Source organism: Achroia grisella, unplaced genomic scaffold (genome assembly GCF_030625045.1).
Source record: "Achroia grisella isolate CSIRO2021 unplaced genomic scaffold, CSIRO_AGI_Agris_v1 utg2183, whole genome shotgun sequence".
Taxonomy (NCBI): Eukaryota; Metazoa; Arthropoda; class Insecta; order Lepidoptera; family Pyralidae; genus Achroia; species Achroia grisella.
This window is the reverse complement of record NW_026712719.1, coordinates 1,280,350-1,299,713: the sequence shown is the minus strand read 5'-3', so window position 1 is coordinate 1,299,713 and position 19,364 is coordinate 1,280,350. Positions and strand designations below refer to the sequence as shown.

The window sequence follows — 19,364 nt, the reverse complement described above, 5'->3', positions numbered from 1 at the left end:
GAACCTTGCCTAAAGGGACTCCTTTTAATAATATATTTTAGTTATTATATAATATTTTTAAGATTATTAATTTTAGGTTCTTAGTTGTAGAATCTAAATATGTATATATAATACAAAGGTGACTGACATAGTGATCTATCAACGCAAACCACTGGACGGATCGGACTGAAATTTGGCATGCAAGTAGATGTTATGATGTAGGCATCATCTCAGGCTAAGAAAGGATTTTGATAAAATTGATAAATATCCCTTAGGGGATAAAACAGGGGATGAAAGTTTGTATAAATCTTCTTAGATTTTCGACTGATTGAACTGAAATTAAAGATTGGAGCTACTATAATGAAGATGTTCGCTTAAATAGGATTGTGATGAATTCAACTCCCATGGGGATAAAATAAGCGATGAGGCAGGATGTAAATGTATTAATTTAGAAAAATATAGTTAAATTCCACGCGGACAAAGTTGCGGGAACAGTTAGTTGAGGTATATAAATAAACTTTCTAGTATAAAAAAAAAAGTTATTCATTCACATAGAAAAAAGTTATCCAAATAAAACATACATATACATACAGTAGAAATGAGAATAACCTACATTTTATAAAACTGTTTTACATTATTTATTTAAATGACTGATGTAGTGTTGCTATGTACTACGCTTGCAGGTTAACCAGATGGCCATGTTTCTGGTATCAGGTAATTTAGTTTACCTAAAACGTTACTCACTTGCATAATAACTATAATTGACGTCCTCGGTGGCTCAGTGGTTTAGCTACTTCCTATTTCCGATGGTCGCGGGTCCGATTCCTCGCACGATACAAACATTTGTATTTATGAGTATGATTATTTGTGTCTGTACAGGACTCTTTACATTTGAGCCGCTGGCTGGTACGACTATTCCTTATATTTAAATATTTATATTTTATATCGGTTGCTATGGTTTTGTTATTTATTCCCTTTTTATCATTCCTTGTATTGCTCTTGCTTTCATATAGTTTGTTACGACATATATTTTTATAATATACTATCCTTTTACATATTGCATCTTTAATTACCACCATCGTTGGCTGCACCAACCCCAGCGCCCTATACACAGTCCCACACAGTGTCGGTTTTATGTATTAACAAAAAAAGTGTGTCCAGTACCCATAACACAAGCTTTGTTTAACCTAAGATTAGATGGCGCTGTGTGAATTGTCTTGAGATATTATTTTTAATTTATTTATACGTAGAACAAGATTCATTTACATTAGTAACTTAGAAACTATGTTAGTGTATGTATTATACAGCTATATTAATAGTTATGTGACCAGTTTATTTGTCATATCTTTTATAAAACTACAATCAAATTTTATCCCAAATTTCTTTAAGTTACCATTGGTAGAGTTACTCGCACTGTTTAACAGAGATGTAGCAAAAACATTAGCTTCAGGGTCTGCTCTTAAAGTTTGGAATATTTTTATTAATTTAGCAAATTATTTACATTATTACATCTATTCCGAAAATAAATTATTTCCTTGGAATTTTATTTATTGTTAGGATTGACAATATTATTCGATATAACCTGGTAATTATGAAAGTTACTTCATTACACCATCGCGTCTCTGTCAGGATGAAGAGTTTCAAGCTACGGCGTTCAGTTGAAAGGCGCGATAACAAGTTTTAATTATATGTCACTTGTTTTATAAATAAAGTTTCAGTAGTATTACAGCATATCATCTAAGTTCAAATTGTTTGAAATAACTAGTTTCATATTAATAATTATTATTTATTTATTATAAAGCTCTTTTATTAATTCTGTTAGTATTTCAGTTTTATTAGAGTTAATACCTATATATAGTTATATACCTATTTCTACCGCATATATCACGGGGAGTGTTCTGAGGAATTGTTCAGATTAATACCAGCTGCTGAGTTTCACCACCGTACCACCCGCCAGAAACTGAAATACCATCCTGATAATCTGGATGAATGGCGGTCCTCCACAATGCGGTTTTCTAGAAACTTTTTGCCACGCACAACCACATTGTGGAATCACCTTCCAGCAATGGTATTTCCGAACCAATACGATATTGAAACCTTCAAGAAAAGAGCTTATTCCTTTTTAAAAGGCCGACAAAGTACTTGCAATTCCCCTGGTGTTGCGTGTGCTCTTGGGCGGCGGTAATTACTATCAGGTGAGCCGCATGCTCGTTTGTCTCCTGTGTTATAAAAAAAAAAGGTTAATAAGAACTTACATAAATGACAGAGACAAAACTAAAATTATATATAAATGAGAAATATAAACATAAAATTGAGATAGAAATAAAGATAAAAATCAAAACTGTAAATTTAATTATAATTACCATTGCATAGCAGTTATTAACATATTCATATGATATTGGGTCAGTCAAATTCAAATTCAAATTCAAAAATCATTTATTCATGTAGGACATTTTAGCCGCTTATGAACGTCAAGTTTTTACATTATATTTTTTCCCTACCGTCCGTGTTGGTATATAGATCCAATTGAGAAGAACTGGCGAGAAACTCAATTGATTTTCTTTTTTTTTTAATTCAGTTTATTTACAATGCATAGGTATTTATATAGGTGTCTATGTCTAACAATAAATGAAAATCCCGAACATGAAAACTATTGCCATGCACGCTCGTCATTCAAGTAATCGTTTAGTGAGTAAGACTTTGCTCAGTAAATATCATTTAACAGATGTTTTGAATTTATTTAAGGGTAATTCCAATATATCCTTTGGTATCTTATTGTAAATTTTTATACCTATTCCCATAAAAGATCTAGTCAGGGATACAGTCCAGTATGTTTTTAACGATGGAAGTCTAAGGTATGAAAAAAATAAGTACTCTGCGTGTATCATTGCTGCTGCCTCCTCGTAACACGTAACACATCTATAGAGCACCTGGCATACCTGTTCGCTATTCGTCGTCACTGCTACTGCCCTGCAATCCCGTTGAATATCGCTGACATCCTTGAAGTCAGAGATAGATTTCCTAAGTAATAAAATTATTGAAACAACCATATATAATAAGGAATTCGATCTATTTTAACAAACTTCCACATTTGCATGACATCCTTACATAGTATAAAATAAAGCATGTATGACAAAACTCATTACATTAATAGATATAAAATTTATATATATAGTCGCTGCTTAATTTATCCCTTTAGGGGTGGAATTTATCAAAACCCTATCTGTGCCTATGTCATGCTTTATACATCTTCTAAGTTTACTTGACAAAGTTTCAACAAATTTTGATTTTATCCCCTCGGTTTAATCAATTAGTAATAGATCTAGCATGCCAAATTTCAGATTCCAATGGTTATGACTGGCGTTGATAGATCACTATGTCAATTATATATATAAATATTAGTAAAAATGTGTATTCTTCCCAAAAGGGCTCACAGCAAGAAGTAACAAAACTAGAATAGTCAAAGTGACGTATAAAAATATAGATATAAAAATATAAAGTTTATAAAAAGAATGATAGACAAGCTGCCAGCAACATCCCACCCTCCTGTGACATAGTCACATCTTACTGAAAGTCTACTGGCAACTTGACCAGCATTTTCAGTATACTCCATACGGCCAGAGGTGTTACCTCCTACGGTCACTGTTTGGTCCTAGTTGTGGTCAGGGGATCTCCTCAGAATTAGTGTTGGTAAAAACCCCTTAACAAAGCGAGACCAAAACACGTTGACTAAACAATGAGTCTTCCGCTAATCACTTCTTCTGAGAAAATCACCCTCACCTAAAACAACCGAGACCAGATGATATTGGAATGATTCAACTGAAATGAAATGTGTGAGAGCGGGTGAATAGAGCCAACGAACGCCGTCCTGTTGTCCGAATAGATCGTGTCAAAACCCATATGAGCGCACTGTAGGTGGATGCCTTACGTCAAACTTTGGCTTTATTAGATAGCTTTTATAGATGCTTATTTCTAAACGGATAGGTCTCAGCGGTCCTAAAGTATCACAGGGTTTAGAGATTGACAAAGTTATTTTTACATTGAAAATGCAAAGACAATTTCATCACAAACTGTTCGGTATTTGATATTACCAGAGATATCTCTCATACCAACTATATTAATTGGAGCTGAAAATTGGCACCTTAGTGTAATTAATCAACACGTTAGCGGATGCCTACGTCATAACATACGTCATAGCATGCCAAATTTCATCTGCTCTCTTCGATCCGTCAAAATTTAGATACTACTATGGGTTATGACTGTGCGTTGATAGATCACTATGTCAATCACCTTTTCTATATGAGAGTTATATATATATATATAAATATATATATAGATATACAATTTTTAATTATAAACACAATGTTAATTAAATACTAACATACAGGTGCAATGAATTCTTCAGTTTCATTATAAGACTTATTTATGAGATATATATTTAGATACATGTACACCCGTGCGAAGCTGTGGCGAGTAAACAATGAAGCATTAGGCGTTGATGTTGATGTTTCCTCCAACTTGATAAAGTTAAGATATAAAATGAACGTAAAAATATACTAAAACCATGCACCATATACACTGAGTTAGACATTATACAATGGTGCGGGCGACCGTTTATCAAACCATGACACTACTTTAAAAACTCGTCTCAAAGATTTATGATCACCGCGAAGATTTATATGAGGATCGGGTGTTTTCTAATTGTTTTATGACGACAACAGTGTCTGATGGCGGGGTTTGTATAACAACTTACATCGTAGCTACAGAATTATAACAATATGTAATTTTATGTACTTTACTTGTAGGTGAGAACGGTAAATTGACTTCTATAAACGTGGTAAAATGACTTCTTCATTTATTTTATTTAATTATTAAATGTACACGCTACTTCATCCGCGTGGAGTTTATCTTTATTTTTCTAAAAAAAAAAATTTTTCTAAAATAAAGTTAGTCTAAGTTACTCCTTATTAAATCAGCTACTTGTCAATAAAAGTCCCATCAAAATCGGTCTAGCCATTTCAGAGATTAGCCGGAGCAAACAGACAGACAGTCAAAAATTGTAAAAAATGTTATTTTGGTGTATATACCGTATTTATATTCATATGCATGTAGTAAAAAACGGTTATTTCAATATTACAAACAGACACACCAATTTTATTTATATGTACAGATTTCAGTTCAGGTTACATGGCCCATATTATACCTTATAGTCTAACATGTTTATCATTGAATTATATTTGCACTGCCAACTATTATGCCCTATGGTCGACTGCTAGAACATGCTAGAAAGTATTAAGTCCTAACTTCGATGTGTGAGAATTCACATCATTATTGTAAAAAAAATCCGATATTTTAAAAATATATTAAAAGAAGGTAGTTTGTTTTTAGTACTAATGAAGTACCCAATGTAAGGATTATTACGAATATATGTAAATAGCGCCATCTAGTATTTATAGACCAACCTACTACACTGACTTTGGTCTATAAATACGGAGGTCGGTAGTTGAATAATCCTCTATCGTTGCGTGAGCCGCGGCATTCAGTCGACGAGCGCAGAGCGTGCCGGTTGTGTTTTGGATACTAAAGTGAATTGTATTAGCAATGGGTTTATCCCGGTCTTAGTTGGGCCTGGGGGGACGCTGCAAGTAGTGAAGGTGAGTGTTAATGCATTCTAAAAGGGCCTTTTAAACTTACACCCGTGTCACAAGTCACGGGCGCTACTTGGGGTTTCCCTTGCGGTAGCCAGCTTCAAAGCCTCAGTCGTCCATCATAATTAGTGCTTCTTACAGATGTGTATTGGAGATATATGTTGCGGGTAAATAATTCGATGTTGTTGGTTGAGACGATGTATATTACAGATGATAATAGACTGACAATATGTACGTAAAAATATTGATCTTATATACTAAATGACAATAGGAAAATGTAAGGTGAGGTGACACAGTTTAGACACGGCAGTGCTTAGTACACAATATTGGATTTTTCTTACTCGATATTATTAAATGCAATTATTATTTTGATGTATTGTAACTGTGTCCTATAATATATAAATAAATTAAGTTAACTGTTGATAATTATGAAATGATTAGATACTTAATTATTATTTTGATGTATTGTCTTAACAAAAACCGTGTCAAGGTATAATATATAACAGAGAACACAAAAGTAAATTAAATATAGAGATAAATATATTCTAACATTAACAATAAAAAAAGTACTCTGTGCACGAACCTCTGTTCGTCTTTCATCTTGATATAAGATAAGTTGCACTATAAGGAATGGCATCGCATTATATGTGTTTTTTTTTTCTCAGGCAATTTCTGATGTGACGGGAGGGCGTACCCCTAGCGATGTAACCCGTTCGCCAAGTGCAGCCAACATGTGCTCCTGGGTGGTGACAGCCCTCATCATCCTATATGCCATGGGTGAGTTGCTCTACCACTAATAAAATAAATTATTTTGTGACATTAAAGGGAGTGTGCCCGCGCTATGAAATTACGATGAAGATATTCACTATATCCCCCTCCGATCGATACCCCGTCCAATTCAAATGGGGATCGAAATTACAACAGTATATACTTAGTAATTTTTACCATATAGTAATTTTTGTAGCTGTGACGTGGTCGTGTGGAATGAGTAGTCATGCTCACTAAAATGTCCAGACATGTGGCGGCGTGGTGGGCCGGGTCAATGGGCTCCCTAAAATATGGTCGAGCGCAGTGATGGCTGGCTCATCCGTCATACTCGTGAACGAGTGCTGCTTGTAGGGACTGGTCTGCTCTTATCACTACGACTGATTTAATCTTATTGCATGATTATATTTGACCCAAAAAATTAGTGCTTGTTGGTAGTTTGTATTCACACGTTTCGACTTGTAAATGTAAACTTACAAGGATTATTTAAAAGAGCAACACACAAGTTTCTTGCTCGTTCTTCTTGTGATGAGACAGCTTTCCGAACGAGTGGTAGATAAAAAACAAATTGTTATGACTATTCAAAAGTGCTTAAATTAAGTTTATTTGAATAAATGATTTTCTATTCTATTCTATTCTATTCAACGACCTGAGCCGAGGTTTGAACTCCTAGCTGTGCCTAAAGTCGTATCCGTCAGGCGAGAGTTAGCCTTCAGCCGCTCCATAGGTCCTTCCGTGGGTTTAGAATACCATCTGCACTCGCACTCTATCATCCGGTGAAGCTGTAAAGGCCAGCTGCGGCCAACGGCATTAGAGTAGTAGAAAAAAAAACACTATATCACTATTCTTTCTGTCTCTATTCAGACACCTCATCTCCCATCGCTCAAGCACGATAGCAATACTTTCGATCGCATTTTACTCGTTAATTTTTACGTTCCGCTCTATTCGGCTTACTCTATTATAACAGTGAATCTATCTAAATATATATAACTCAAAGGTGACTGATATAGTGATCTATCAACGCACAGCCCAAACCACTGGACGGATCGGGCTGAAATTTGGCATGCAGGTAGATGTTATAACGTAGGCATCCGCTAAGAAAGGATTTTGATTAATTCTACTATCAAGGGGCTAAAATAGGGGATGAAAGTTTGTATGAAACTTTGTCAATTTTAAACCGATCTGGCTGAGACTTTGCATTAAAATTTGTATAAACCTTCTTAGATTTTGTAGGCCCTAATTTTAAAAGTAAAGCCGCAAAAACTACACCTAATTAATAATAATACTTACTACTACGCGAGCGAAGCCGCAGGCAAAAGCTAGTTATATATAAGTAGTGCGTTGCTTACACTCTATTTACATTATATTAAGAACCATATTCCAATGTACAATAATATATTTACTAAATTTATTTAAATGAACTGCTACTGTAATAATTCAAGTAAATTAATTTACATAATAAAACATCGAATTAATTAAAATATATAATTTGTTTCAACACTGAATATATATCTGCGTTTTAGTGTTGTTTTTATCTAAACGAAAATAGAACCTAACTTCTATTTATTTAAGGTAGTATTTGCAAAGTTATTTTTCAGGCTAATTTCAATAAATTATTTAATACTAACTGTGCTCGCGGTTTTACACGCGTTAAATATCTATTAAAATATAGCCTATGTGTTATTCTGATACATAAACTATATTACTATAAAGCAGTGATTCTCAAAGTGGTCTATATCGACCTCCAGGGGTCTATGACAAACTATAAGGGGTCTACGACAGCGGTCATCTTTTACTTTATGTTTTTAACACTAAACTTTACTACAGTTAGAAATTAACAAAAATATATAATTTGGGGGGTCAACAAAACCGAATATATATGTCTACGATACAAAAATGTTTGAGAACCTCTGCTGTTTTTCATTTAAAAGTCGTTCTGTAGTTTTTGCTGTTATTTTTATTTTTTATGTTTTTAACACTAAACTTTACTTTTAGAAATTAACAAAAAATCAATACCAGGTAAGAATGGGGGGTTACACAAAACTGTGCTATGGCAAGGTGTCTACGATACAAAAATGTTTGAGAACCTCTGCTGTAAAATTTCATTTAAAAGTCGTTCTGTAGTTTTTGCTGTTATTTTTATTTTTTATGTTTTTAACACTAAATTTACTACAGTTAAAGTTAACAAAAAATCAATACCAGGTAAGAATGGGGGGTCTATACAAAACCGAAAAATATGGCAAGGTGTCTACGATACAAAAATGTTTGAGAACCTCTGCTGTAAAGTTTCATTTAAAAGTCGTTCTGTAGTTTTTGCTGTTATTTTTATTTTTTATGCTTTTAACACTAAACTTTACTACAGTTAGAATTTTACAAAAAATCAATACCAGGAAGAAATGGGGGGTCTACACAAAACCAAAAAATATGGCATGGGGTCTACGAAACAAAAAAGTTTGGGAACCTTTGGTTTAGAGTTTAGAGTGAGAGATGGATTTTAGACTCTCTCTTATACACACTCTCATTATTATCTGCTTCTTTCTTATCCCTTCATTTGGGTTCAACATAATATATATTTCTCTTCTCTTCATCCCTGTTCGCAGTCATCTCGTTACTCTGACATAAAGAAGTTTGGGAACCTCTGCTGTAAAGTTTCATCTAAAATTCGTTCTGTACTTTTTGCGTGAAAGAGTAACAAACATCTATACGAATAATAACAGTATAAACTTTCGAGTTTATAATATTATTACGATAATAAAGATATAGAATATATTAATCATACTTGTAGCATATCAAATTGTTTATAACATAGCATTTGGTTTTAATTTGTATACTAGGCACTCGCCCTGGCTTCGCCCGGGTGTACATATATCTAAATACTCAAAGGTGACTGACATAGTGATCTATCAACGCACAGCCCAAACCACTGTACGGATCGGTCTGAAATTTGGCATGCAGGTAGATTTTATGACGTAGGCATCCACTAAGAAAGGATTCAGATTAATTCTACCCCCAAGGGTATAAAATAGGGGTTGAAAGTTTGTATGAAACTTTGTCAATTTTAAACCGATCGGACTGAGACTTTGCATGCATAAAGCTACTATGACTTAGGCATCCCCTAAGAAAGGGTTTTGATAAATTCCACCCCTAAAGGGATAAATAAAAGCGAGCGAAGCTGCGGGCAAAAGGTAGTTATACATATATATCGTCCTCTTGAATCACTCTATCTATTAAAAAAACGTTTCAAAATCCGTTGCGTAGTTTTAAAGATTTAATCATACATAGGGACAGACAGCGACAGCGACTTTGTTATATACTATGTAATGATAGACAGTATAGTAGAGAAGACTGGAAAGGTAATGCAAGAAATGAAGAAGCATACAGGATGAAAGAAAAAAGGCAGATACCGAAAGCTATAGAATATAGACAAGGTAAAATGTTAGGACACTTGATACGGCACGATGAATTTATGAAAGTAATTATTTAGAGAAAGATAGAAGGAAAGAGGGGGAGAGGAAGACCAAGGCACAAGTACATCAAGCAAATTAAATACAGAATTGGAGTCCTGACGTATCAAGGTTTGAAGAGCGTGATGGAAGATCGTGGAAAGTGGCAAGAGCTCCACCGACAAGAGCGTCGCTATTAAATTATGAATAAATGAGTAGTGAAGACATAAATATTTCTAATTATCACTGGTAATGCCAAACTATGTTAAATTACAAGCGAATTCACCACGAACGACTGATTTTTTTAATTTTTTACTAACACTATATGATTCATCTTAAAAATAAATAAAATAAATATCTGGCACTAAACGACGAATTACAAATATCATTTATTCAAATAAACTTACATTGAAGCCTTTTGAATAGTCATTACTAAACGATTACTTGAATTACGAAACTTGCGTGCATAATTTTATTATTACTTTACATTTTTAAGTTTAAGTGTGTGAATACAAACCACCAATGTTCATGAAATGGAACTTTTTCATTTAATGTTATAGACACCTATATAAATATACAAACTAAATAAACTGGCTAATAAAAAAAAGTAATTCAATTGAGTTTCTTGTCTGTTCTCAATTGGATTTATATACAGAACTGGACAGTAGGAATAAAACTATAATATAAAAATCTGACATTCATAAGCGGCTAAAATGTCCTACATGAATAAATGATTTTTGAATTTGAATATTGAATACCATTATAGCAGACGAAATCGTTATCTTTACATAGTATCTTTTAAATTACGCAACTGATTATAATGCAGTTTACAGTAATAGATAGAGTGATTCAAGAGGAAGGTTTGTATGTACAATACATGCGTGTTATGATATAAAATAATACGAGAAATTCAAAGATTTGTAAACGTATCGTTACTTCCATTGTGTTCAAAATCTACCCTGTAACATCGTAAGCACAGATTATTATATTAGTCCGTTAGTTTCTGTTCCCGCGCGTTCCCTTCCCCTCCCTTACCTAGTAACAAACGGACCGTACAGCGGGCTTGACGCGCGCGCGCATTTGTTGTGAATTAAAATAAATTAGAACTGTGAAACCTACTGTGAAACTGGAAAGCTAGCGAAGATACCTTTGAGACCCTGAAGCCCAAGAAATCCGCAGAACCATACAGGTACGTGACAGACGCTTTTCTCTATATATATACATAGTAAATTCCCTAACATTTTGGTAGCAAAGAGTAGTTTCCATAACACATTGTAATCTACAAAAACAATAAAAAACCCACCGTTGAAATATTCTTGAAATAAATCAATGTATTTTATAGAAGTTAGTACCCGCAGGCAGCAAAATTTCCTCAGTTCCTCTCCTCTGTAATAATATTCCTTCAGGGGATTTTAAAGGAGCTCAGTTAAAATCACATTCAATTTGACGCGCGTGACACGCCCCGCAGCCTCCCCTCTCCCGCATCATAACGGATTTACCTCTTTGCGTATTTTCATCTCGTTTTGTCTCGAGAAAAAACATCACTGAAAATTCGTCACGAGTTGGTATTGTTCATTTAGCTTATATTCGTATTATTTTAAATTTCGAATGTAAAGATGGCGATTGGTTTAAAGCATTTATAAATACGATCAGTCTGACTGATGGTAAAGTCGATGTTAAAGAGAACACACATCTTTTGTTTTATTTCTTTGAAATTTAGGGTCTTTTGGACGAAGTATGTCATGGCAGTCCCATTGTCCGATTCCAAATATTCATTTTTTAATCTAGACGTTGAAACAACGTTTAATTATATTACATTTTATTGCCAGTTCTTCTTTTTTTTTTACTCGTTTGTTGTTATATTATAATGTAAAAAATTTGACGGTCATAAGCAGTTAAAATATCCTACATGAATAAATTATTTTTGAATTTGAATTTTGAATACCATTATACAGATTCCAAATCGTTATCTTTACATAGTATCTTTTAAATTACACAACTGATTTTAATGCAGTTTTCGTTAGACGTCAAAGAAAGGTTTATATGTACAATACATGCGTATAAAATAATACGAGAAATTCAGCTAAAATATCCTACATGAATAAATTATTTTTGAATTTGAATTTTGACCATTGCCTATCCTTATTATATACACATGGTAATTGTAACGTGTTCTATATAATAATAAATAATGTACTCAATAAGTATTGAAATTGTGTTTCGTAAAATAACATTCTATAAAATATACAGAATTCAATATAATCAATAGGAATTTAAAATTGACAAATTTCCTACAAACTTTCATCCCCTATTTTTCCCTGGGGGGGTAGAATTAATCAATCCTTCTTTAGTGGATGCCTACGTCATAACATCTACCTGCATGCCAAATTTCAGGCCGATCCAGTGGTTTGGGCTGTGCGTTGATAGATCACTATGTCAGTCACCTTTGAGTTATATATATTTTTATTTATGATAAACTACGATAATTATGAATGAATGAAATTTGCAATATGAATGTTGTTTATATTGTAACATTGTACTGAATAAAATATTTTTCTTTCTTTATCAATTTTAAATTGATCGGGCTGAGACTTTGCATGCATAAAGCTACTATCACGTAGGCATCCCCTAAGAAAGGATTTTTATAAATTCCACTCCTAAGGGGATAAATTAACGCAAGTAAAGCCGCGGACAAAAGCTAGTTCATTCATATGCATGTAGTAAGAAACGGTTATTTCAATATTACAAACAGACACTCCAATTTTATTTATATGTATAGATGTATAGATTATATATATGCCCTCGTCGATGCGGGAAGTATACTCTTGATTTTAAGTTAGAGATAGTTATTTTAGGCTTTTCGTTCAGTACAATCAGAATTCAGCAAAAATTGTTTAGGTTATGAGACACGTAGCAAACATAACAACAAATTATTATAATTTACAACGACTTTGAATTGATAATATAAATATAATTAAAATTAAAATAGTACACGTCCTACCAAAAAAATGTCGTATTTATTATTCAGCAAACGAAAATAATTAAACTGTCGCCCGACAACGATGGAGGTATTAAGCGGATATGTAGGTTTTATTAAACAAATCCGTTTTGTAAACAAAATAGAACACACGTCAACCAAATCGACTGATGTGGGTGACTCCAATTTACATGTTAATTGACAGGACAGGTCGATGAAAAATCTCGCATCGGACGATCTTTGTTCTGTAACAATGAACGTATGTTTTATATATGCAGGTTTGTTTATTGGTGAATTCAAATAGAAATAATCTTTATTCAAATAAACTCATTACAAGCACTTTTGAATAGTCATATTTTGATTCTACCACTCATTTGGAATGCAGATTCATCACAAGAAGAATGAGCAATGTTGCTCTTTTGAAATGTATTTTATGTAAATAATTACAGTATAACAAGTAAGAGGCATGTGATAATCAACATAGAAATCGCTACGCACTCATTATTAGTGTAATCAGATAATATTGTCAGCGCTATGGATTTTAAGTTTTTCTATAAAAACATTATAATCGTTAACGAATTCTTCAATTTTATAGTAAGCTTTTTTTGCAAAGGAAGTGTTTTATATGACATTTAAATCTTTTTTCAGGCAGATTTATAACAGACTCTGGTATTTTGTTGTAAAACCTTACGCAATTGCCATAAAACGAATTACTAAATATAGTTAAACGACATTTAGGTAAAATATTAAAGATTGTATATTTGTACCTATATATGTTTGTCTATTTATTATTTTCTTAATTATATCTTGTGGGTGCCATCTACCTTTGCTGTGTACATTAGTGCTCTCTTTCAGGTTGTCTGTAAGAAATTACTTATAGTGATAAGATCGCATTTTATCATTAATTTTAATAGGACAGTATATAATCACTATTATTTACATTACTGTGCATTAACATTACATAATCTATGGAGTTTATATCAGCCATCCAATCGGGTGTTATCTATACATCTAAATAAAATTGGAGTGTCTGTTTGTAATATTGAAATAACCGTTATTTACTACATGAATATGAATGTATGTATATACGGTACACATACCAAAATAACATTTTTTACAATTTTTGTCTGTCTGTCTGTCGGTCTGTTTGTTCCGGCTAATCTCTGAAATGGCTGGACCGATTTTGATGGAACTTTTTTTGGCAGGTATCTGATGTAATAAGAAGTAACTTAGGCTACTTTTATTTTAGAAAAATAAAGTTATATACCATGCGGACGAAGTCGCGTGTACAGCTTGTCTGCAATATACAGATAATAAAATATTCTCTTAAAGTTTAGTAACTTATAATTGCCACAGACGTCAGTACAGCACAGCTTTAATTTATTTCTTAACTAGCTATCGCCCCGGGTTTTCACGGGTGTACATATTTTATTCATATAAACCTTCCTCTTGAATCACTCTATCAGTGGGGTAAAGTGACTGTTAGTTATGTGGATTGATGACCCTATTGGTAGCAAAGTACAGGGTACTTTGCTATCAGGGTTGACCTCCTCCGGGGGTTTCCGTTGGAAATCATCGTGATAAAGTCCTGGTGAATTTGTCACGATGTGTTAACTAACTTGACCTCATGTTCAACCTATCATCCTCCACTGGTGCCCCGCCATCGTAAACCGTTAGCGCAGGCAGCTGCAGGAAGCTGCATCCATTATCATCCACAAAAAAACACTCTAACATTCTATGTATTGCTAAAAACTGAAATAAAATCCGTCGAGTAGTTTATAAGATCTAAGCGAACAGACAGCGGAAACTTCATTCTATACTATGTTTTTCTCCATTTCTATATTTGTTAGAAATATATAAAAATACATTTCTAACAAACAAAATAACATCAGTCTTCCTTATGTATACAATACCAAATACACTGGCGTTCCAATTAACTTGAATATCAAAGCAATAAAGCTTAAACCGCGAGTCGTTATAATCAAATTAAAATATTTACAATTTATATGATCGCATGTGTACGGCCCTGGCGGAAACGATAAATATGGCGTTTGATAAACAATGAAATATGGCGTCATAAATATAGCTCCCACTCCACCGACCGCTGTGACTGGAGAAATAAAACGAACTAGAAACAGCTTATTAAAATGTAAAAATAAATGTTCAATATCATAAAAAGAAATACATATACTTTATTTACATATAATATGTAAATAAAATATTGAATGATGTTTTTATAACATGTATTAAAAACATGAAAGGATTTCGTAAATAAATTTCAATATTGAATGTTTTCCAAATGTTTTTATAACATGGTTTTTTTATCTATATTTATATAGAAATATATTCTATTACAACTAGTTATTACACGCAACTTTAGATACATTATATAATCTATTACAAGCTGTTATCCGTGACTGGTCTACCTTTTTAGATACGTTTAATACAGATTCATTGTTTTACTAACAATATTATAAACGCGAAATTTTGTTGAGTATGCAGGTTTGGAGTACCATCTGCACTCGCCCTCTATCGTCCGGTGAAGCTGTAAAGGCCAGCTGCGGCCAACAGCATTAGAATAGCTTGAAAAAAGATATTTAGTGACAGTAAAAAAAATAAATTCAAATTCAAAAATCATTTATTCATGTAGGACATTTTAGCCGTTTATGAACCTCAAGTTTTTACATTATAATTTTTTTCCCTACCGTCCAGTTCGGTATATAGATCCAATTGAGAAGAACTGGCAACAAACTCAATTGAATTACTTTTTTTTTAAATCCAGTTTATTTACAATGCATAGGTATTTATATAGGTGTCTATATCTAACATTAAATGAAAATCCCGAACATGGAAACTATTGCCATGCACGCGTTTAGTGAGTTAGGCCTTGCTCAGTAAATATGATTTAACAGATGTTTTGAATTTATTTAACGGTAATTCCAATATATCCTTTGGTATCTTATTGTAAATTTTTATACCTATTCCCATAAAAGACCTATTGACTTTTTCTAAACGATACTTCGGAACAACAAGTTTGTTTTTAAATCTAGTATTAATATTATGAATATTGCTGTTTTTTGGAAATAAGTTATATACAGTAAAGAGGCAATTTGGACCACAATTGTTTGAATTTCAGCAATTGAAATGTTTTGTTTTAAATAGGATTGTCGGTACATAGCAATAAGGCTTCTAATTAAACACCCGCGAAGGTTAAATAAGTCGTGTCAGGTGAACTTTACCAGAATCGTACACCACTCAGGGTTGTCACTATTAGAACTTATTTTTTCATATTCAACTCTGTTGGTTGTGTTAAGGCTGTATTTTGTAATATTGTACAAAGTTACACTTTTTTTTTATACCAAGTAGGTGGCAAACAAGCATACGGCCCATCTGATGGTAAACGGTTACCGTAGCCTATGGACGCCTGAAACAACAGGGGTGTCACATGCGCGTTGCCGACCCTTAAGAAACCTTAATATACCCTTCTTGAAAAACCCCATGCTGTAGTCTCTCGTGCCATGTTGTCTTCAGACATTCCCAGAACAGGATCACTCATTATCGAGTCTTGTATAAATTTTTATGGCCAGGGAATGCCAAGATATCCTCATTTGGGAACTGATTCTGAGCATATTGGCTTTCGCCTTTTCCAGTATAAATAAAGGGGCATCAAGTCCAATAATGCGTCTAGAGCTGCTCCCGGCGTGGTGCTCATGGCTCCTGTAATGAGGACAGGAAACGCCACTACACATCCTATGTGGTTGTAGCCCACTCATGCATAAACGAAATATCTCCTGGAAAGTTTACACTCTTTCCCGAAGAGATAAAAACCATCGCTCCTAAGAATATCGTTCAATTCTTGTCCCTGACCAGGGTCTAGGTAGCGAACTTTGAAAATGGGCGAGCACAATAGATCTATATAAGTCACAGTGCTACAGGTGCTACAAACATCTGACAAAACTCAAAAATATAAACTGCTAATATAAGTATAAGATTTCATAATTTACGGCCACGACACAGTATTATTTCCTAATGTGGCTGTAATCGTTACACTACACATATTTAAAATAATAATTTCGTGGAGAAGGTGAAAGGTAAAAAGTAAAAGATTTTAAAAATAAACGAAAAAGGGCATGGACATGGGTCTATGGAAAGTAAGAGCGTAACAAAGAAAAAAAAACTACCCTTCTTTGTAAAATATTATATTTTTTAAATCCAATAAAGAAACATTATTATTATAATCAATATATGTTAGTATTTACGACCTAATATTACATTAATTGTAGTACTACAAAAGTTTGAATGTGTGGAAAAATCATCAAATAACTCGGTCGTAATCTCGTGCTTAAAATTGTACGACAGAGATGATGAACTCAAAATTCAAATTCAAATTCAAAATATCTTTATTCATGTAGGTCTATCACAGACTCTTATGGTATGTCAAATCTACTGTCAGTTCGGAATGATTTCGAGATGAGAAGAACTGACAAGAAACTTATCTCGTATTCTTCATCATTATGACATAGTATAACATAAAGTCGCAGTCGCTGTCTGTCCCTATGTATGCTTAAATCTTTAAAACTACGCAACGGATTTTGAAAAGTTTTTTACTAGATAGAGTGATTCAAGAGGATGTAAGGAGCCAAGGCCAGTTGTTATTTAAAAAAAAAGTTACCTGTTTGCAATAGTACAGATTCATTTTTAAATTCAAATTTGGAAGAATAGAGTGGCTACCAACATATGGTATTTAAAATGCAAAAGCAAAAAGTCTAATCAATTCGTAGCACATATTTAAATTTTTGGTGCTGTTGACAACCCTGATTGCACCCCGCGCTTTATTAAAACGTAATGAGCTCCCAAACAGATCTCATTAACCGGAAGACTCTGTAAAAGACACAAAGTTGTTGTCTACACTTCTTGTTTATATGCTAATGCGTTTTGCATGCGAACCGGGCGGAACAGTTCTGATGATCTTTTGATAAATTGGACTCTCACTTGTTGTTATAAGGTTTCTTTTTAATCTACGCAGCTGCTACCAATGGGATATATAGCCCTGAAGGTAGCAGGAATATTCTATATTACTTTCTCTTCATTTCCATACATTATTGCGGTATGCTACGTGACGAATATGAGGTTTATGTCCCGTATCTATGCAGAGAGCTTCATTCTTCTTCAAGTTTGTTCAGCCACGTAATAAGATTGTTGAAATTATGTCTAAAAAGAATAAAATGCAGTACATCATTACATAGTATAACACAAAGTCAAACACACACACACTAAAATAAGAGCTCTGTATTTATTATTTAAATTAATTAATATATTTACAGTTACATAATTTATTTATGCTAAATTTGAAGAGATAGTGTGTTTTTACCTACCAGTATAATTCTCTCCTTTTTATAAATCATAATGGATGCATTACAAAGCACATTTTCATCCATGATGGAACAATTGAATGCAAAGATGGCTGTTTTTCAAAGTGACTTACAGAAAATAAACACAACACCAAGCACTGTGACTACATTAGCAGCGGACTTTGCAGTATTTCAGTCATTTGTATCCAGCACCTTCTGTAATCTGCAGCAGCAGTTGGAATTGCTAAATCGTCAAATGGACCAATTTGAGATGCGTAGCCGTAAGAAGATTCTATTATTTCATGGAGTCCAGGAGTCCAGTGAAAGCAACGCATCACAGGATACTGTGAAGGTCGTAGCAGAGAAATTAAATATTCACAATTTCTCAGAAGTCAACATTAGTCGGTGTAACAGACTTGGCCGCTCTTCTGGTGATAAGCCTCGTCCTATTGTGGTGAAATTTACTGATCTTGCTCTGCGTAATAAAATTTGGTTCGCTAAAACTGCATTGAAAGGTACAGGAATCACATTCTCCGAATTCCTGACTAAAGGAAGACATGATGCGTTCATGAATGCGCGACGTCACTTTGGCATCAAGAAGTGTTGGACACGCGACGGTTCTGTGATTATTGTTGGAAGTGATGGTGCTAAACACCAAGTTACTACTACTGCTGAAGTAAACAATATTATAAACTCTCAATCTGACAATGTTTCGGCTGTATCGCAGCCTGCAGTTTCGGTTGCGCAGGAAGCTGGGAGCTCTGCAGCACCGAAGGTTCCCGCTGGGGTAGCGGCTCGCGCCAAACGTTTCGTCAGAAAGTGAGAATGTGTTATTCCTCTAATGATTTTTGTATATTGTACTCAACATATAATTAATACATTTCTTCCACTAAAATACGTCACCCAATTGTATTTACACCTTACAAGTGTGTAATCATAATTATAGTCTATCTGGGACGCTGCTTGTTGTCACAACTTTATCCAGCTCATTACTCTAATATTGAAAATGTAGGTAGTTTTCGTAGTTACAAAGCCAATGATATATTAATATTTACTATTTACATGTAACCAACCTCACAATCACAATCCAGTTTTGTTTTTTTTTTTATTTTCATTATTATTTTGTCTCTCGTTATCAGTATAATATATTATAATAGTTCGTATTGATTTTGTGGTTGTCGTGTTGACACATGACAAATTG

At 33.6% G+C, this 19,364-nt stretch overlaps 1 protein-coding gene across 1 annotated transcript in view; it reads left to right on the top strand.

Annotated features, from left to right (window-relative positions):
- The window catches only part of LOC131842436 (cell adhesion molecule Dscam2-like), a 253,192-nt gene that overhangs the window by 14,426 nt on the left and 219,402 nt on the right, over positions 1-19,364 (top strand). Inside the window, exon 2 of the mRNA XM_059190968.1 lies at positions 6,293-6,404. Within this exon, the coding sequence (XP_059046951.1) occupies positions 6,359-6,404 (46 nt within the window). The 5' untranslated portion in view covers positions 6,293-6,358. The remainder of the gene's footprint in view (positions 1-6,292; positions 6,405-19,364) is intronic.